This window comes from Dryobates pubescens, chromosome 3 (assembly GCF_014839835.1).
Source record: "Dryobates pubescens isolate bDryPub1 chromosome 3, bDryPub1.pri, whole genome shotgun sequence".
Lineage (NCBI taxonomy): Eukaryota > Metazoa > Chordata > Aves > Piciformes > Picidae > Dryobates > Dryobates pubescens.
The window spans coordinates 32,346,308-32,367,217 of NC_071614.1; the positions used below are offsets into that span (position 1 = coordinate 32,346,308).

Genomic DNA, 20,910 nt, shown 5'->3' on the forward strand with positions numbered 1-20,910 from the left:
CCCATCACTTTGCATATTATCTGTATATCATTCTGGTGCACTGAGTTGAGCTCAGGGGTTACAGACAATGGCAATCCACAGGATTTCAGCTGTTTTCAGTAAGATATGATAGACACCCTCTTGGACACCAGTACAATGCTGTCAAACTATTCCAATCACTCTCAAAAACACAAAGATGCTATTAAATTTAGAGGTACACAGTATAGTTGAGAAAGTATATGGCATAAATATATAAATATTGAGACCTTTTGAGAGTATCAAAATTCCCAAGGGATTCATTTGGAGACACTGCATACGCAAAACCTGACTCTTGTAAAAACAGATGCATATTTAAACCACTAGAAAGACTAATGCCTTCAGTTTAGATACACAGCACAGAAGTTGTGTCTTCAGACTTTTTCATGCTGTATGCTGCAATAGTTTAGGCACAACAGGTTGAGTTAAGACTGGATTCTAATCTTGTTTCTGTATTTCTTGCATTTTGTGGTTTTAAAAGTTAAATTTGTCCTAACATCATGATTCAGTCCTAAATCCCTTTCCAATCCAATAGTGCAAGTGACAAAAGGTTCTGCTAAACTACTCAAATTAGATCATTCTTTCTTCCTACAATGCATAGGAGTTTCACCTGCTTCATTGCATTTACAAATTCCTATCTCATTACTCAACTTATACACAGGATATTAATATTCTCACTGCAGACAGGCACAACAGCATAACCCTGGGTAAGACTGCCAAAATTAGACAAACATCATGTATTCCCTTTTGCTCGTAGGGGAAGAGTAGTGACTACAATTACAATACAGTTATCCCATCCCTCCCAACAGACTATTTTACAGAGTAGCTGTAAAGAATAAATCACCCTATTTATAGCATAGATCTCTTTAAAAATTAAGCTACAGGTATTCAATAAAAATCTATGAAGAATTCCCTCTTTCTATACAGATTCAGTAGTATTCTCAAGCAAACCCAAAAATAAGGTCTGCAGTTCCAGCACAGTAAGAAATAAGGCCTCTTTTATATTGGCAAAAAAAAATATTACACCATTCTTCTTTTTGTTTTTGTATTTCTCTGCATAAAAGACTATATTCCTTTTATTTTTTCTGTATTTTTCTCTTTACATCTGTAGAACACCAGCATCCCTCATTATGAAGTAAGAGTCAGTTCTCCTTGCGTTTCACTTTGAATTCCTGGCGAGTTAAAAACATTGATTCCATAGCTGTCTCATGGAGACATCATTGCTTTCTTCAATTTTTCTATTTCAAGCTGGAAAAATGGACATTTTGAGAAGAAAGTCAGTATTAAAGTAGCAATTATATGAAGTCTTCGGAGCTTTCTCCACAATTATAAACTTTATATTTCAAAGACATAAAAGTAAATAAAAATTGTAGCACAGAAACATTTGACAGTTCAATACTTAAGAGCTGATTTTATACTAACGTATTGCTACACAAGCAAGAAATGTAAATGTCCCTGCAGTTCTGTACATCTTACTGGACAAAAAAAATCACTCTCAACAACATAGCAGTGGATCACTTCACATGTCCCCATGTAACACTATATCACTTCTTTGGAGTAACTTCCAGAAACAGCCCTCATGCAAAATACCACGCCACAATTAATTTGTATTTCCTAGAACTACAAAATGGTTTGTTTGGAAGGAACCTTAAAGATCATGGAGTTCTAACCCCATGCCAACAGGCAGGGACATCTTCTGCTAGACTAGGTTGCTCAAGGTCCCATCCAACCTCAGCTTTGAACACTTCCAGGGCTGCAGCCTCCACAGCTTCTCTGGTCAACCTGTTCCAGTGCCTCACCACCCTTTGTGGGGAAAAATTTCTTCCTAATGTCTAATCTCAATCTAGCTTCTTCCAGTCTGAAGGCATCATCCCTCATCAAATCACTACATGCCTTTGTAAAAAGTCCCTCTCCAGAATAATAAACATCTCAGTAGACTTCCCCATGCATTATCAATGGGCACCAGAGGACAGTCAAAATCTTCACTCATTTATAGGGGTGAATATTGTGTAAATAAGACACTGTGGTTGCCCTTATGTTTATCCTATCTACCTGGATCAAGACAGCTACATAGTAGCCTTCTGGTATTTGAGGGGAGGCCTAAGTTGTCCCCAGAATCTTCTCTTCACCAAGCTAAGCAATCCCAACTCTCTCTGCCTGTCTTTGTAAGAGAGATACTCCATCTCTCTGATCATCTTTGTGGCCCTCCTCTGTACTTGCTCTAACAGTTTGACACCCTTCTTGTGTTGGGGGCTCCAGAGCTGAACACAGGACTTTAGGTGGGGTTTCATGAAGAACCTTCCTATGGCATCAAACTCCAGAACACTGCCTACATACTTGTATACTTTACGCCCCTCCAACTGCCAACATTACCTCCAGATTACTTCGCAACAGTTTCTCTTCTTGCAAATCCTTCTTTATTTTTTCCAGTTCTCTCCTGGTAGTAGTTACCAAAAACAAGAGTTAGAGGAGCAAAAAAGAAAAAAAGAAGCCTATTACTGAAATCAGGAAGCACAGGCTTTAAATTTTATACAAGTAATTCATATAGCAACTGTCTGATGCTAGATCCTAGAAACAAAACTTACATAAGCACCTGCCCATAAGCGCCTGCACTAGTGAACTGGTGCTCAAAATCCGGTGGGCCACAATCTTCCACCATCTCTCAACATTTATCTTAACTCATAATCACAATTTTAAGTAGGCTACTTAAAAATTTGTACTGTTTTTTTAGACTTGAAGATTTGAATTTAAGCTCAAATAACCTGGCAACTTCTACACTAGAATAGAAATTCTTTAGAATATAAAGTTCCAAACCCATGTTTCATTTCACAACTGCATTAAATCAAGACAGTGCAATGAATTATCACCAAGCTGTTGAAGAATTAGATCATTAATCTTCAGTACTCTGTAACTGACTAGTTTGCTTTGGAGACTAACTGACCCTTGATGCTTTATAACCTCTCAAGAGGTCACTCTAAATACCAATTTGGTTTATCCTAGTTATCATTTAAATGGCACCAAAATGAATGTTTGTGCTGTGAAACAAAACCCAGAAATGGTAAAGTTCTTGCAGATGAGTCTTTACTACATTTACTCAAACACCAGTTGTATTTCTCTTCCACATCACTCTCAAAACACAACCCCACTCACAAGCACACAGGTGATGGGGCCACCATCATGATCACCAATTTGAAATGTCAGTAATATTTTCCCCTACTACAAGTCATATTAATACTGCAATTACTTGTGTGTGGTGTAACACAATAGCCAGCATGGGTACTTATCTTAAATGCTGCAAAAATTCTCTACTTTTCCTTCTGGTGGAAGTACCAACTATTTAAGAAGCATTCTCTGAAAAGCTGTAATGTATGCAGGAGTGCAAAGTAGAAAGGAAAAAGTGTACACATTTCAAAAATACTCTGACATCAAATCTGCATGTACTCAGGACACCTAGTTGGATCAACTTCCAAAGAAAAGTTCTGAATTAATATTACTCATTCTTTTATTGAAAAAAAGAAAGCACCCTGGAATTAAAGGTATTTGCAAGATGAATACCCACCCCTCTGTAGATTGAGAAGGAAATGATTATTTACCCATGTTCTTTCTTCAGTGCATCCACTAAACTCATCAAATCATTAATCTGAGTCCTGAGCTCTTCCACAGAAATGTTTTCCTCTGTTTCTCCTTTATGTTGGATGTCTCCAGCAAGAAAGTTTAGTATAGCAGAACTTGGTCTCTGAGATGAAGATGGAACTAGTGGGCTGAATGCAGATGGCTAGGGGGAAAAGAAAAAATAAAATTCAGTAGAAAAATAAGAATAAAATCTTTATAAACTAATTACAGCACACAGGTGCACTGGTATGGAAGCTACATGTGCAACGATTTCCTTAATTTCCTATTTAAAAGGTGAAAAAAAAATCCAGTTCAAATGAGCTACTGTAGTGTAAGAGATAATTATTTTATACAGGCCTTTATGAAGCATTTCCCTGAGGTTCCTGGAGTCACTTTAACGCAGCTACACTGCACTGTCTCTACTTTTTAAAAAACCCATAACCACCAACCAACCAAACAAACCCCAAAACAATATTCCCCCAGTTATTTAATGCAGCCCACCGGCTCATCAAATTTTCATGCACTTCTCTGATCTGCTCAGTTGTCCTTTCTGTTGGGAGACTAAAGGCTGAGCAGACACAAAAATTATTTGGGAAATACCACCATGGTTTCCACACTACCTGATGCAATAGTTCTCATCAAAACTAACGCACTCAATACTAAAATTTTGATTATGGACTTTATACTAGAAGAGATTTGCACACTTGCATTTAAATACAACTTTGCATTTAGATGGATCACAGGATCACCAAGGTTGGAAGAGACCTCAAAGATCGAGTCCAACCTGTCACCACAAACCTCATGACTAAACCATGGCACCAAGTGCCACGGCCAGTCCCCTCTTGAACACCTCCAGGGATGGGGACTCCATCACCTCCCTGGGCAGCACATTCCAATGACGAATGATTCTCTCAGTGTTGTAGTTTGAGCTGGGTGCCCCCCTGGTGCATTCACTTCCTGTGTCCAGAAGTCCAGCCCAGAGGGATGGACACAGGAAATTGTGTATTTCCTACCATAATTCTTTGCACCACTATAAGATCCAGTGCGGAGTCTGGCACTTCCTCTTTCCTTCCCTCTCCGAGACTTGGTAACTGGGGGAGAGATCTCCCGGCCATGGCCTGATTGGGCCCAAGGCCACAGGGGGATGGGCAGTCTCAGGCCTGGCCAGCTGAGACTAGCCCAGCAGAGGGAGGGGGAAGAAGGAGCCCTGGGGGTTTTGCATGCACCCTCAGGTGGGGATGGGATCTTTCTTTGTCACTGCGCTTTGGGTTCTCTGTAACATTCACTGCTTTCTATTTAAACTTTCATCACTTTTGCAATCCGTTTGCCTGAGTCGTTATTTCTGCCTGTGGTGGGGAGGGGACCTGCCCCAACCCATTACACTCAGTGAAGAGCTTTCTCTTTACCTCGAGCCTAAACTTCCCCTGGTGCAGCTTGAGACTGTGTCCTCTTGTTCTGGTGCTGGCTGCTAGAGAGAAGAGACTGACCCCTTCCTGGCTACAACTACCTTTCAGGTAGCTGTAGAGAGCAATAAGGTCTCCCCTGAGCCTCCTCTTCTCCAGGCTAAACAATCCCAGCTTCCAAACAAATCCCAGGTTCCATCAACCCAAAGTGGAAATACAAGCAAGATGAACAGAATGCCTAGCTGCTGGTACTGATCTAGCTCCTCGATATCATACCTTTTTTGTTTCAACTGGCTTTGGTTTGGCACTTTCTTCTTCTTTCTGCACCTTCAAACTTTTTTCTGGACTCACATTTTGACTCACCTGGTAAACCAGTCATAAGAAAATAAAAACATTTTCATAATTAAAAATATTTTTAAAGTACATACACAAGAAACGTCACAGTTCTAAAGATTAAATAGTGAAAATAAAAAGCAACCAAACAAAACAAACCAAAACCACAAACCAAAAACAACCACAAAAAACAAAGCAAACAAAACCAAACCAAACAGTAAATTCTTAGACTGCCATAGTTTTCTTTCCCTGCCTGTCAGAACATTTTCCCCCCACAACACTCATTCAGCTGGATTTAAATCAGACATAGGAATCTTGGGCAGGATTTTCAAGGATCTCTGCAGTGCTTACAGTCCTTTTGGGAGCTTATGCACGCTTCTGTAAAATAAAAACATTAACAGGCAGTGACTGTAGATGGTAACTGGTATGACTGAACTCTACAACACCTGCTAATATAAATTTATTTCAAGGACTCTGCATCACCTGCTTCTCATGGCTGGACAATCTCATATCTTAGCAGATGAGATGACAAGTCTTCCATTACAGCAACATTAAACTGGTTGTGGCCAAAGACTACACACTGTTAGGCTTGTAAGGCCTTAAGACAGCTTCAGAGTTGTGTGCATGCACAACAGCTGTTTTACCATCAGGGATAGACTGAGTACTTCTGGCAGCATTACCCCACAGCACCAAAAGACCTCTTCAGTTGCAAAGCAGCTGCGTTGCTTCTCTTAAATACACTTCTCCCATAGGAATGGATATTCCTGTAGACAAAGCCTGTAAGAATTGAACCTCTATGGCATTCTGCATTTCACTCTCAGGCAAATGGTTTGTAAGACTGTTTCCTGGCCCAATCCTGCTTCCTGGGAAGTTAGTTCATCATTCACTACTAGAAAAATACACCCAGTATACTCACAGGACTACTACAACTGCTAATGAAACGTGAAGGTGGCCTCCTACCAGGCATCTTGGGTCGGTTTGCAGTAGGATGCGAGAGATTATCTGAGGTAGCTATTACATCATCGAAGCTTAACAGATCTAGAAAAAGATGAAAACAGAGGCCACCATCAAGACCAGACGGTTCTCTTGGGTTCTTTTTTTTTTTCAAATTGGGTTGTGTGTTGTTTTTTTCTTTAAGAAAAAAGTAAAATAAAATTTTATCAGTATCTTATTTTTTCACAGATTTTCAGCATATTCAACATGAGCCATGTGAAACAACATCGTTGTGTGTAGAAAAATGAATTTTACCTATCGAAAAGAATTCAAAACTTACTTCAACTAGCATTTAAGTTCAAGTTTTCCACAGAAAAAGTGCTGCAGTAACATGGAAGCATAAAAAACCTAATAAGTATCTGCACAAAATATATATTTATGCCTTTTCTAGAGAGATGCCATATTCTACTGAAGAGAGTCTATTTTGTTCTCACTACACTTGCATGAAAAGCTTGAAAATCCAAGTTTAGTGACGAAGACAAAAATAAAAGCGACATGATAAAGTGCATACTTTGGTGAAAGTCAGTTAAGAAGACACTAAACTGCAGGGCAGGGTTTTCATATGCAATACTTTGTCTAAAGAATATACGTGACTTCATCAAATCATGAAACATTTCAAACCACCATTCTCATACTTGACTGGATCATACAGATCTCTTTGCTCCTTGGTTTCTTTATACTCAGAGCTCTACGTAAACTCTCTTAGATTAGCAGAAATTCTTTGCATCCTATGGAGAGAGTCAATCTTAGGAAAATACCTATCAACAGGAAGAACAGAACATATGTAATAACCTAAGTACTTCACCTAGTGAATGACTGGACTAAACTGTTTCTCCACAAAAATACTACTACTTACCTGCCAACAGATGTGTAAAGAGACAGTTTTAATTAAAAGTATCAACATAAGATTACAGATGTTATATATCATTTTACAACACAAATTTGTTAGACTTATTCTAGAGATTCTAAACATTTCACTAAAAATGCCACACAGCATTTACTATGCGCATGGAAAGCAGCATCCACAGTTTTGGGGTTGGGTTGGTGATTTTCTTTTGGTCACCTCTGAGTTTTACATGACATGATAATTTATCAAACAAAAGCTATGATACTTCTTTGCCTATCTTCTCATTCATTTTCATGCTACAGAAAGAAGGCAGATAAGAAAAAAAGCCCTAAGAGCACTGAGCCAGACAATTCATATTTCATTGTTTGGATGACCTAAAATCATCTGACAATCCAAGTTTTACTAACACATTGTGAAAGAATCTACACCTGTAGGAACTAAGAATTCCACTGAATGTTTTGTCTGATTTTAATGTTTATTACTGTGTTACCATCCTTAATGTCCTTAGTGTATACTCACATCTTTCAGACACCCCTGAACATACCAGCTTCATCATCTGTTGCCTGGTTGAAATGCAAGCATTTATAACACTATCTATTACAAATCAGTTTTGCTGACTATGCAAACAGTCTTTTGTAAACATGTAATCATATTTGCAATTAAAGTAGGGAAGAAAAATGAAGGAGGAAGAAACAGAAGAGTGATGAATGGCAGGTGACTGACGGAAAAGAGGATGAGGGAGAAATAAATAACTAGGAAGGTATTCTTGTTGTAGTCTGTGCCAGTAAAATATTTAACTTCTTAGAAGTCAAGTAATATTGTCCAAGTGGTATAACTTCAAGTTCTTTACTCCTCTGTTAGGAAGGCCAGAGTACTAAATGTCAAAATCAGGATTTACATTAGATAGGTCTTATTAAAAAGGTAACAAGAAGGCAGGGGGAAAAAGAAATGCACTTTCTACCCCATCTCAGTAATTATTGCCTTTAAACCATCCTCCTTTTGTCATTTTGCAGACGTGACTAATCACTTGGAAACAAATTCAAAGAACTGTAAATCAAGTTTGTTTTAGGATCAGAATGGCAATTCTGTCTCCATGAACAAGTATATTAAGGACATATGAAGAATAACATGAACTTATGGCGGGGGGGGCGAGGGGAAGAGTATCTGACAAGGCTTGAAGGTAAAGACTGCTAGAGTCTCAAATTGTATATGATTTAAATATGGATGGTGGGATGACACTAAAGCCAGGGGTTTTTTCGTATTTATAATAGCTTGTAAAAGAAATTGCTACACCTGAGACAATTGCTCAGCATTAAAATATTACTAGCACATTACAGTTGAAAGAAAATCTAACAGTACTTTTATTTTCCTCTTTTAATCTTTTTATTTTGTTCCTTTGATATCAAGAAGAAATGAAAACACATGCTGGTGGGGATTAGGGTTTGTGGTTTCACTGGTGGTGGGCCAGTTTATTTTATTGTGGGGTTTTTCTTGTTTTTCTTTTTAAACAGCATTCTTCGTTATTTTAGGAGAAAGCCTGGCCCTACCGAAATCAACAGAGCTACTGATGGACTGATAGACCCCACTGAAAGTTCACAATTTACAACCATTTCAATTAGTAAAGTGATTGATCTATTCACTTTCTTCCAGACATCCACTGAATAGTTGTTCAGCAAAATCCCATCAGAGTGCCCAAAGAGCAATTCCATAACCATTCATGTGGGGATAATTAAGTTAAAAAAAAAAAAAGATATTTTAAGGCTAAGCAAGAGCACCTTTCTTGCTAGAAAGGTGATGTATGCTTACATAGTTGCTTAGGAAAGCCTATTAAAAATGTCTCTTCTGCAAGCTTAACACATATCCACAACACAACTTTCAGGAGCTTTAGCAGATACAACTAGGTGACAGGTGGTTAAGATTTACAAACACCTCAGTTGTATTCACAGAAGTTGGTCTATAAAAGCCTTCATGACAAAGAAGCAAAGCTGAAACATTGCTTCAAGAAATTATGGTTCCAGTACCTCACATGGCTGGGGTTAAAAAGCCAAATGACAGAAGTGAAACATCCAGTATTTTAGATAACAAGACCTCATGTTACACTGCAGAGTAAGAAAACATTGCAGTCCTTTTTCCTCTTACTCATCTTGCTGAGACTGCACCCCAAAAAAATTAGGGGATAATTTCATTTTACTGTTTAGCAAATACCTAGTCATCAGGTCTGTGGTGACAGGTTGGACTCGATCTTTGAGGTCTCTTCCAACCTTGGTGAGTGATACTCTGTGTGTGATACCTTACCATCGCTCCAATTAAGCATGTGTCCAATATGCACCTTTCAAAAATAAATTATTTTACAAGATTCATGATACTAAATACCCAACCCTGATGGATACAGTGCTTAAAGGCTCCACAACTGCTTAATTTGTGTGTACGGAAAGACAAAGCCATTCAACCCAGACACACGCCATAAGTGCTGTAAATTCTGAACACAGTTCACTACAAACATTAGGCTTCACTTATCAATAGCTGAACTGTAAAGGCTTTCCAGTTGGTTTATTTTTTCAGTCCCCACAAGTTCCTAATTGGAAAGTATACTTAAAGTAACTTCTTGAACAGCTAAGGAAAACAGGCATTCAAACAAACAAACCAAACCAAAACAAAGAAAGGCATTTTGAACTGAAACCCACAAAGTTTATTATCAATAGCTGCAACTGAAAATTATGCTTATGACATTAAGAGGCGGCTATGATGCGTATGGCAAAAAGCATTTGGATTTCCTTAGAGATTGTTATCTTACCAAAATGGAGAAGGGTAGGGTAATTTCCTGACACGTAAGAAGGGAAACATGGCAAACAGGATAGGAAACAAAATCTGGAAAGAAAAGTCAAGGAGAGGAATGTCTAGAAAAAGATACTGAACAAAAAAAAAAAAAAATTATTTTACAAAGCAGGAAAAAGAAACATTTGTAGAAGAAACAGAATCGCTTTACATGTTCAGCATGCTAGCATTACAGCTTTAGTCTTTTACAGCACTTCAACTCTAACTGAACAGAGCAACATTTATGCAATTTTAAAAATAAAGCTTCAAGTGGTGCTATTTCAAACATGATCAGTTATTTCTGAATGTTTTAGAGCATTTCTCCTTACCAGATGTCTGAAGGCCTAATTTTGGCATCTATCCTATAGATATAAAATATTGACAGCTTCTCCTTGGGCTAAATTAAAAGTGTCTCAACCTACACCACACTTCGTGGTCAAACTAAGTTGCAATGGTGAAACTCAAATTTTAAAAATTGGTTTCCTAAAAATTCATTCACTTCAGGACCTCAATTGCAAGGGTTAAAAATAAAAAAAAAAATTAAAAGAGATGCTGGTAATGCAGTTGCCAGCCCCAGCCATATAATTTCCTCCGTGTGTTAATATCTATTCTAATTCTTGTAAGATATAAAACTTAACAGCGTTTAATAAGGACTCACTATCTTTGGAGCTTTGTACAGCCTCAGCTGCTGCACAGAGCATGATGTCTTTAGCAGCAGAATGCATAAAGCATACAACTGATCATGTTGTTGGAGCAGGAGTTTGGACTAATCAAGGATAGTAAAAGTATAAATGACTTATACAGATCACTTTAAACCAAGGTAGTTTCACATAGCAACAGATCTTTGAAACGTCCCTCAAACAGCAGCTCCTTGATACTGTCAGTGCTGCCTCCTCACACAGACTGCCTGAGGCTCTGACCAAACAAGGACACTGAACAGACCTCACCCACTTGCTTGCTATGCACCTCTGTCCCCTGCTCCACCTAGGTAGTCAAATCATTAATTTCTCCATGCACCTACAAAAATCTTATGTTATCAAATCAGAATGATTTTTTTTTTCCTGAATCTGTGCAATATTAGGGGTTTTATATAGATGGATACCTAATATCACAGCTACTGTATGTTGCCACTCTGGTTACTAAAGATGTCAAGATTACTGCACTTAAAAAAAAATACAGTAACACATCCAGCACAATCCTAGAGATAATTATCTGAGTGGTAGTGCCCAGGGAGGTGGTGGAGTCGCCGTCCCTGGAGGTTTTCAAGGGGAGATTGGACGTGGCACTTGGTGCCATGGTCTAGTCGTGAGGTCTGTTGGGACAGGTTGGACTTGATGATACTTGGGGTCTCTTCCAGCCTTAGTTACATTGTGATACTGTGGTTTACATTTTTAAAATGAGGTTGTGCATTGATCTTTCATCTCTCAGCTTACTTTGGCCTGTAAGTGTTTCCCTTCCCACTCAAACCTTTAAATAGAGGCAATAGCTTAACTGCCAGTTTGAAACCTTTAAGACGAGGCATATCACAGTATATGCATAGATTGTACTGGGGAATGGGGGGGTTAATTCTAAATACTTCAGGGTATCACTATTTGTTGCATTTCTAAAATATTTAATGCCTGCTTAAGTCCAGCTTTCTGTGGCTCAGAAAAATATAACTTCTGTTTTAAAACCATACATGAACCAGCCTTTTCTCATCAAAACCATTTAAGCTTAGCAACACATTTTTAAATACTTAATGGAAAAATCAGGAGTAGTCTTTTCGATTCATAAACTGCTTCAGTTTGTTAGTGCATTCTTTTTCTCCCCTACAAAAATTTCTTACATTTTAGGACCAACTATTCTACCATTTGGATATCATAACTGGCCTTAAAAAAAAAAATACAGCAAAATAAATCAAGTTATACTATTTTAAAATGCTTTATTACTAAAACCTTTTGTGAGATTAAAGGTTGCATTTGAGATATGCAAGCCAAACACTGCAGGTAAAACTGACTAAAGCTTTTTCCTCAGTAGTTAATCATACAAAAAAAATTCAGAGTTCAAGAAGAAAAAAAAAAGTCCACATCAGATGATCTTTGGCTTCGATGCAAACAGACGACTGAAATCAGCTCCAGTCAGTAAAGGACAACTTGTAACTATAGAATAGCTCAGATAGCCTGATCATCAGTAAGTGCTTTAAGCAGTATCAAAAGGATTTACTGGTCTAATTCAGATTTAAAGAGATGCAAATGTGGTTTCAAAGCACATTAAGCATAGCCATAAACATAAAAATAAAATGAGCAATGCTCCATGCTGGCCCAAATTTAAGGTATGATAAAGTCATCATCTAGAAGAGCTGCAGTTTTAATCGCAGAACACTGAAGGTATTGGCATTACTGAAAATAGTTAGCTATAAAAGCAAAAGCCACCTGAAATGCAAGAGCAGAACAGAACCAGTCAGTAAGGAAAATAATTTCATAAAAGTGCAAGGTAAAAGCAGCAGCAAAGCCCCCCATGCTTTCAGATTAGAGGAACAAACCCCAGTGTTTCTCCCTTCCTGTCATTTATCACAGAACTCACCAACTACCTCCAAACAGACAACTGACATCTGCTCATCACTTGCTGACTCTTACCATCAGCTACCCACAGCAGTACTAAGGTATACTAAGTAACTGTACTTCCTGCTGAACAGACATTATTGCAGCCTGTGGCAGTTTCAGTAAATTTCTGTAAAAGCTTAGTCTAAGCTTGCAAAATACTGTAATCCAAACAAAGATCCAAAAAACCATTTTGTTCTTTCCTTACCTGATTCTTTTACCACAAGTGAATCTACCTCTACCGATTTTGGTCTCAGTGGTAATGGTTCTGAGTCTAACTTTGGTTTTGCTACTGGCTCAACTTCAGATTTCGGTCGAAGAGAAACAACTTCTCCATTAGATCTGTAGTAAGGAAGAAAATTGACAAGACACACCTAGTCAAGAGAACACACAGCTTAAAACTGAGTTACACCAGGAACTGAAAAAGTTCAGTAGATTTTATCATTTTCTAAAATGATAAATCAGCTCTTTCAGAGAACAATTCTAGTCTTATGGAAAGCCTTCTGTTCCAGCTCTGGCAGAGCTGTCAAACATGTACAATCCCCTTCTGTCCTGCAGTAAAGGTTTTCAATTTTTTTACATTTTGGCACTTAAATGTAAAATACTACACTTTTATGACATAGAAAATGAGAAAGCTGAAAAGCACCTTCAGTAATATCACTTGAAATATTCAGAAACATGTTTGGAAATCCTCGACATCAAAATTTTCCTGTAAAGGAAAAAGCAACCAAGAACATGTTATTTCTTTCTGGGTATGGAATTAGAGTAGAGTAGAATTAACCAGGTCGGAGAAAGACCTTTGAGATCACCGAGTCCAACCTAAGACCCAACACCATCTAATCAACTAAACCAGGGCACCAAGCACCCCATCCAGTCTCTTCCTAAAAACGCTTCCAGTGATGGTGACTCCACCACCTCCCTGGGCAGCACATTCCAATGGCCAATCCCTCTTTCCGGGAAGAACTTCTTCCTAACATCCAGCCTAAACCTCCCCTGGTGCAGCTTGAGACTGTGTCCTCTTGTTCTGTCACAGGTTGCCTGGGAGTAGAGACCAACCCCCACCTGGCTACAACCTCCTTTCAGGTACTTGCTGACAGCAATAAGGTCTCCTCTGAGCTTCTTTTTCTCCAGGCTAAGCAACCCCAGCTCCCTCAGCCTCTCCTCATAGGGCTTGTGCTCCAGCCCCCTCACCAGCTTTGTTGCCCTTCTCTGGATACGTTCCAGCAACTCAACATCTTGCCTAAACTGAGGGGCCCAGAACTGGACACAGGACTCAAGGTGTGGCTTAACCAGTGCTGAGTACAGGGGCACAATGACTTCCCTGCTCCTGCTGGCCACACTATTCCTGATGCAGGCCAGGACGCCATTTGCCTCCTTGGGCACACTGCTGGCTCATGTTCAGCCTACCATCGACCAGTACTCCTAAGTCCTTTTCTGCCTGGCCACTCTCCAGCCACTCTGACCCCAGCCTGCAGCGCTGCATGGGGTTGTGGTGGCCAATGTGTAGAACCCGGCACTTGGATGTGTTAAACCTCATGCCCTTGGACTCTGCCCATCTGTCCAGCCTGTCAAGGTCCCTCTGCAGAGCTCTCCTGCCCTCTAACAGATCAACTCCTGCCTCCAGCTTGGTGTCATCTGCAAACTTACTGATGATGGACTCAACACCCTTGTCCTAATCATCAATAAAGATATTCAAGAGCATGGGGCCCAGCACTGATCTTTGGGGACACCACTAGTGACTGGCTGCCAGCTGGATGTGGCACCATTCACCACCACACTCTGGTCTCGGCCCTCCAGCCAGTTCCTAACCTAGCACAGAGTGCTGCTGTCCAAGCCACAAGCTGACAGCTTGGCCAGGAGTTTGCTGTGGGGGACCGTGTCAAAGGCCTTGCTGAAGTCCAGGTAGACTACATCCACAGCCTGCCCCACAACCACCAGGTGGGTCACCTGATCATAGGAGGAGATCAGGTTGGTCAGGCAGTACTCAAGGTATATATGTCTCACCCATGCCTTCTGAATAAGTCTTTTCTTCCCTACAACAGCACATGAACAATGCCAAGTACCTTTATCACAGGTACTGTGCTCAACTTGTCCTCTCCACCTGTCTTATTCTATAAAAAATGCTGAAATACTGCATGTTGGTGCAGCTCAATTCTTCATTTTTATCCCAACAGTCATAATTCTTAAGTGCCAAGGCCACAATTTTTTTTAACACTATACTGATACCGTAGCTACAACTTCTTAAAAGCTTAAGGCTTAAAACAAAGCAGCACACACATTTGTAACTTCATCTGCCCCATGGTTATTTATGCTGCAATATTTAATCTGACAGGACCAAGACACTGGTAGATGTAGGGCAAAAACCTATCCCTGCATCCCTTTGACCTTTAAAACATGCTTCTTCCCACCTCATCCAAGAAGAAAGAGCAAACAACAAAGCAATAAAAATATACTTGGTGTATATGATTTAAGTGATACTGACTTGGATACAGGTGATGGCAAAACTGGTTTATCTGGACCCTTTGGGTGCAGCAGCCCTGCTCTCAGTAAGTAGTTAGTCTTGCTTGGAGGAACAGGCTTCTTAGGTGGTACTTGAGGAGCCTGTGGCTTCAAAGGCTTCTGATCTGAAGCTCCTCTTTCATCTGACAAAAGAAGACACCATAACATTTTAAAAACCCATGTTGGCTAGAATTCGAACAATGTTAATCAATTGGAAAACAACTGCTGCCAAATTATTTACTTTGATCTTCAAAGAAAGTATAGATACACAAGTGTCTTGATACCAGAACACACAAACTACTCACCTGAACTTAAAAAAAAGAGATTATGTTAACATAAGCAAAATGTCTTTCTAATGACATGAAACAGCAGTAAGAAATTATGGATTCACATTACTACACTGCAAATGTCAGCTGAGATGTTACTGCTCCTGCTTTATCTTTTCTATTACTTCACCTTAACCTCCTCTTAGGAAGGTAGGGTTAGCTTTTTTTAAATTTTGTTGTAGACTTCTCCCATGCACACAAGCAGCTTAATGTAGGTATGGAAAAAAGGAAGGAAAAAGTGAGTGCTTATCTGAACTGAAATGGTTTTAGATTAAGCCTACAAATTCAAGATACTAATTGAGTATGGATAATCAAATGAAGTTCCGATTTACTGTTCAACGACTGCATGGCATGCTTGAAAACTCAACTGCTTCATACATGTTAACTGAATCATCTTCAACCCATGTTCCCTAGTCCCACCCTGCAGATTTCCAGGGTGTCCTTTCTACTTTTCCTTGTAAAACTATGCTACACTTCAGTGACATGCATAAAGTACTAAAGATTTAAAACATTGCTAGGTTACAGTAAGGAGTTACAGTCCTTTTTGGTTACTGCTGTTACAAGGCAGTAATAAATCAGTAAACTGGGATGGAGAGACTTCCTGCCCTGGTTTCGCTGGCACAGAATCACAGGCCGTCCACTGATGCGAGCAGTTTGGAGTCAGCCAAGGCAGCTGGTCCAAACTGGCTCACAGGTATAACCCTACCATAAATGTCATTCTCAGTATAAAGGAGGAAGTTTGCCTAGAATAGGAGTTCTTCTTGCTCCTATACTTAATACTAGCATTGGTATCAGTTTGGCTGTTTCATTAAATCTTCTTTCATTTCAGCCAGTGGGTCTCCTCTTCTTTTCCTGATCCCCATTTTCTGCTGGGGAAGGGTCACGGGGTGATAGAGCAACTGCTATAACTTAGCCCCAGATATGGGCTAATGCAAACATTAACCTTCAGCTTTGATTCTCCCCATTCTCCCTTCCTACTTGCTTTTAACTAAGTATTGGTCTAAAGTAAAATGTTTACAGATGCTATGGGTTTGGAGGTATGGTTAAAATAGGCTTCAACCCCACAGAATCACAGAAAATACCTGGTTGGAAGAGATGTCAAAGATCACCCAGTCCAACCTCTGACCCAGCAGTGAAGGGTCAACACTAAACCATGTCCCTAAGCACCAGGTCCACAAACTGCTTAAACACCTCCATGAACAGTTACCCTACCACTGCCCTAGGCAGACCATTCCAGTGTTTGACAACCCTTGCTGTGAATAAATATTTCCGAGCATCCAGCCTAGACCTCCCCTGGCACAACTTGAAACCATTTCTTCTAGTCCTATCGTTTGACACCAAGGAGAGGAGGCTGCCCCCTCCTCGCTCCAACATCCCTTCAGGAAGTTGTAGATAGCAATGAGGTTTCCCCTCAGCCTCCTCTTCTCCAGAGAGAACAACCCTAGCTCTCTCAGACGTTCCTTGTAGGCCATGTGCTCCATGCCCTTCACAAGCCTTGTTGCCCTTCTCTGAATGCACTCCAGAACCCCATCCCAGTTGAACTGTCAGATCTATGACTGATTTCTTTGAATGAGTCCTGCAGGCACTGAGTGTCAGTCCTCCAAAAACAAAATGGGAAAACAATTTTCCTTCACAGGAATACTTGAATGTACACATGTGGTCGTTTGAGGCTGTGCCTTTAAGAACAAACACTGCTGGAACACACTGGCTAATGTTTTTGGTACTAGAACCAAAACATTCTGATATTCTAAACGAATTTCATTGGTTGATAAACAAAAATTCAGCTTTAGATTGTGAAGCGGTTGGAAAATTTTTTTTTCCTCAGTTCAGTTCGGTTTTGGGAGTTGGGGGAGTTTGGTGTTTCAGCCTGTTCTCCCTGCCTGCTTCTTCTGCGAACTGCTGGACTTGGCCTTCAGATAAGCAAACACTAATCCTGCATGGGCTTTTGAAGCTTGCTAACAACTCTTTTCCTTAGTAACTTGCCTTTCTCTCTCTCTAACCCCTTTTTGGGGAAAAAAGGGAGGTAAGGGGGGGAGAGAGGGGGTTCCAAAGAGGGGATCCCTCCCTCAGGGAGGGAATTTTTGTTGTGTTATTTGTCTTTGCTGTGTATTTCTGTGTATATATTGTAAATACCTGTATATATTGTGTTATATATAACCTGCTTTCCATATATGCTTGTAAATATATAGCTTTTGCTCTTCGACTGAGTTAGCTGTGGTTTCTTACTCTGTAGGGGAGGGAGAGCTAAGCCCTCTCTCAAACCACCACATTTATTGGCTGCCCAACTCGGGGCTTGCTGACAAATTAGTTTGATTTATTGCTTGCTTAAGTCGAACGAGCAAACATGAAGGTGTTTTGGCTTTTTGAGCGTCTGCTCTTCTCGGTCTTCAGTGTATTGATCTACAAGTATTGCCTGGGTATGATTATCGATAAGATAGGTAAATATATAATGCAAAAATTATATTTGTGGTTTAAGTACAAGATTCGGCTTCTGTATGATCAGTGCCTGGAATTCTTTTATGTTAAAAAGTACAGGAATGTTACATCTAGCACACTCCCTATTGAGATAAAAGAGTTTAAGATTCCGCTCGGTGAAAGGGTAATTTTAAGTGATGGCTGGGATCCAAAGCTGATTTTCTTGATGTGTGTAGTCCTGCTGCTGGTGATAAGTAATGTGTATTTGCTAGTGACACTGTACCGGGAGAGAAAAGTTTATAAGGCATGTTTTGTTATTAGACGGAGGACAAAGAGACGAAAACGCCACCCTAGCTCTGTTTCAGGAACATCCAGTGAGGATGATAATGGAGAATCTGTGTCAGTTAAAGATAAAGCTAAAAAGTCAATCGGCAAGGCAGCTCTGAATAGCAATGGTGATGATTCTGGCAAGCAGCCAGGGGCTACAGTAGCCCCAAACATGGCGGCTCCTGTGTCCCAGGCAGCCACCATTAACGAGGCAAAGTCATTTCCTCCTTCTTCCATGGCAGGAGCGGAAGCGTCCTCCAAAGCAACTAATCTGTCTCAAAGCTTATCAGCTTCTGATAATAAGGCAGCTGGAAACCCAAACACAGCTCCAGTAAAGCAAGTAGCAGTTTTAACAACAAGGAAGGGTAAGACTAAAGCTGATTCAGGAGCTGACGGGGATGCACAGCAAGGTTCTTCTGCTGGGGAGGAAGAAAAAATTTGTCTTAAAAATATAGCTGAGTTATTGAGATCATCAGAGGATCGAGATGCATCTCTTGGTAGGACAGCAGCTAGTGGTGGTGCTTCTCAGCTTAAAGGGATCCTTGAGAGGTTGTTGGGACCACAAGTTGAGGAACAGGAGGCAGAGGAGCAAGAACAAGATGACATAACCGACTGCTCTTCACCCCGGGAGGAGCTTAGAAATGTAAGAAAAGACTATCTCAGAGCAGATAAGGAGCCAGTTCTCGCTTGGCTTGGTAGATGCTATGATACAGGTGCTCCAGCTCTAATGGTTGGAGACAAGTCAGCAGCCCAGCTAGGAACTCTCTCGAAGGATAATGGAATAGATAGACATCTAGGCAAGGCTCTCGGTAAGGTTAATCTGTGGATACGCCTTCTAATGGCGGTTCTCATGAGATACCCTTCTCGAGATGATCTTCCATGGAATCCTAAGCCCTGGACTACCATAGATGAGGGAATCAAGCGTCTGAGAGAATTTGCTGTTAGAGAGGTACTCTATGGTGAACATGAATCTCTGAATCCTGATGATGTTCCTGTAGGAAATGGTCTTACTAAAAAGCTCATCAAGCTTGCTCCTTCCAATTATGCAAACATTCTGGCAAGCAGAATTGTAGCAAGAAATTATGGTGGAGCTCCTCTTACGGTTGGCCAATTCACTGATCAATTGAGACAATTGGATGATAGCATGACACGTGTTTCTTTGGTTTCAGCCATTGAAACTCTGTCTGGAAAACTGGAGAATTGCATGAAAGAGCTGAAGGATGAATTTAAAAACACCATCTCCCAATTGGCACAAAGAGATGATTCCAATTCTTCCTCCAGGTGGGTACAGGTTTCATCTGTGAGGAATAGACATCCTCCAAGGAGGTCATTCCAAAACAGATCAAACCAAAACAGACCACCAAGGCAGTCACGTAGGACTATTTGGATTACCCTGCGTGATCAGTTTGGTGAGAACATGAACAGGTGGGATGGTCAACCAACTTCTAATCTTTTCAGGAGACTGAGAGAACTGCAAAGTGGCAGAACCCGAGGTAGCAATACCAGAAGGGTAGCTGTTACTTCTACAGTTCCCCAGGACAACTCTAGTAGCTCCAACAGTGGCTCCAGTTCTAACACTGCACAGTGTGCTCGTTGCACCTGTGGACATGTTCCCCATAACTAGGGGTGCCCTGCCTCCCGCCAGGGGGAGGAGAGGGGTAATACAGATAACAGAATCTATTGGGATGTGTACATCCAGTGGCCTGGCACTTCACACTTTCAGAAGTACAGGGCCTTGGTTGACACAGGAGCTCAGTGCACCATATTGCCATCAAATTATCAGGGATCAGAGTCCATAACTATTCTGGGAGTCACTGGTGGATCTCAAGAGTTAAGTAAAGTGGAGGTTAATATAAGCTTAACTGGTAAACAATGGAAAAAGCATACAGTTGTGACCGGACCTGATGCACCTTGTATTTTGGGAATTGATTTTCTGAGAGAAGGGCGTTTCAAAGACCCTAAAGGTTACAAATGGGCTTTTGGAGTAGCTTCTGTAGAAATTGATGGACAAAAACTGAAGCTGTCTGCTAGACCTGAGCTTTCTGATGAATCTGCAGTTGTGGGACAACACAAGATTCAGGACATTAAGTTGCCGGTTGCTTCTCGGACTGTGCATCACAGACAATACAGAACCAACCGTGACTCTTTGTTGCCCATTCAGAATCTGATTCGTCAGTTGGAGAGTCAGAAAGTCATCAGCAAAACTCATTCACCTTTCAACAGTCCAGTGTGGCCTGTGCGAAAGCCGAATGGAGACTGGCGTCTGACAGTGGACTACCGAGCCCTGAATGAAGTAACTCCGCCTATGAGTGCAGCAGTACCAGACATGATGGAACTCCAGTATGAGCTGGAATCCAAAGAGGCCAAAGGGTATGCTACCATAGACATTGCTAATGCCTTCTTCTCTATTCCCATAGCAGAGGAATGCAGGCCTCAGTTTGCTTTCACCTGGAGAGGAATCCAGTACACTTTCAACAGACTGCCAATGGGCTGGATCCACAGTTCCAGCATCTGTCATGCAGTAATCCATGATGCTCTGGAGGAAGGTGGTGCTCCAGAACACATCCAGTTCATCGATGATATCATCGTCTGGGGTAAAACTGCTGAGGAAGTCTTCGAGAAAGGTAACAAAATCATGGACATTCTCCTGAATGCAGGTTTTGCCATCAAGAGAGACAAAGTGAAAGGTCCTACCACAGAGATCCAGTTTCTGGGAGTGCAGTGGCAGGATGGACGCCGACACATTC

The 20,910-nt window shown here is 40.6% G+C and overlaps 1 protein-coding gene across 2 annotated transcripts in view; it reads right to left on the bottom strand.

The window, feature by feature from the left end:
- Nucleotides 1–398: 398 nt before the first annotated feature.
- CD2AP (CD2 associated protein) overlaps nt 399–20,910 on the bottom strand; it is an 84,667-nt gene continuing 64,155 nt past the window's right edge. For both annotated transcript variants that reach the window (XM_054179917.1, XM_054179916.1), the window contains 7 exons: nt 15,079–15,238; nt 12,805–12,938; nt 6,280–6,401; nt 5,307–5,393; nt 3,609–3,790; nt 2,389–2,452; nt 399–1,263 (listed from right to left, as the gene is read on the bottom strand). In XM_054179917.1, the coding sequence (XP_054035892.1) occupies nt 1,222–1,263; nt 2,389–2,452; nt 3,609–3,790; nt 5,307–5,393; nt 6,280–6,401; nt 12,805–12,938; nt 15,079–15,238 (791 nt within the window). In that variant the 3' untranslated portion in view covers nt 399–1,221. The remainder of the gene's footprint in view (nt 1,264–2,388; nt 2,453–3,608; nt 3,791–5,306; nt 5,394–6,279; nt 6,402–12,804; nt 12,939–15,078; nt 15,239–20,910) is intronic.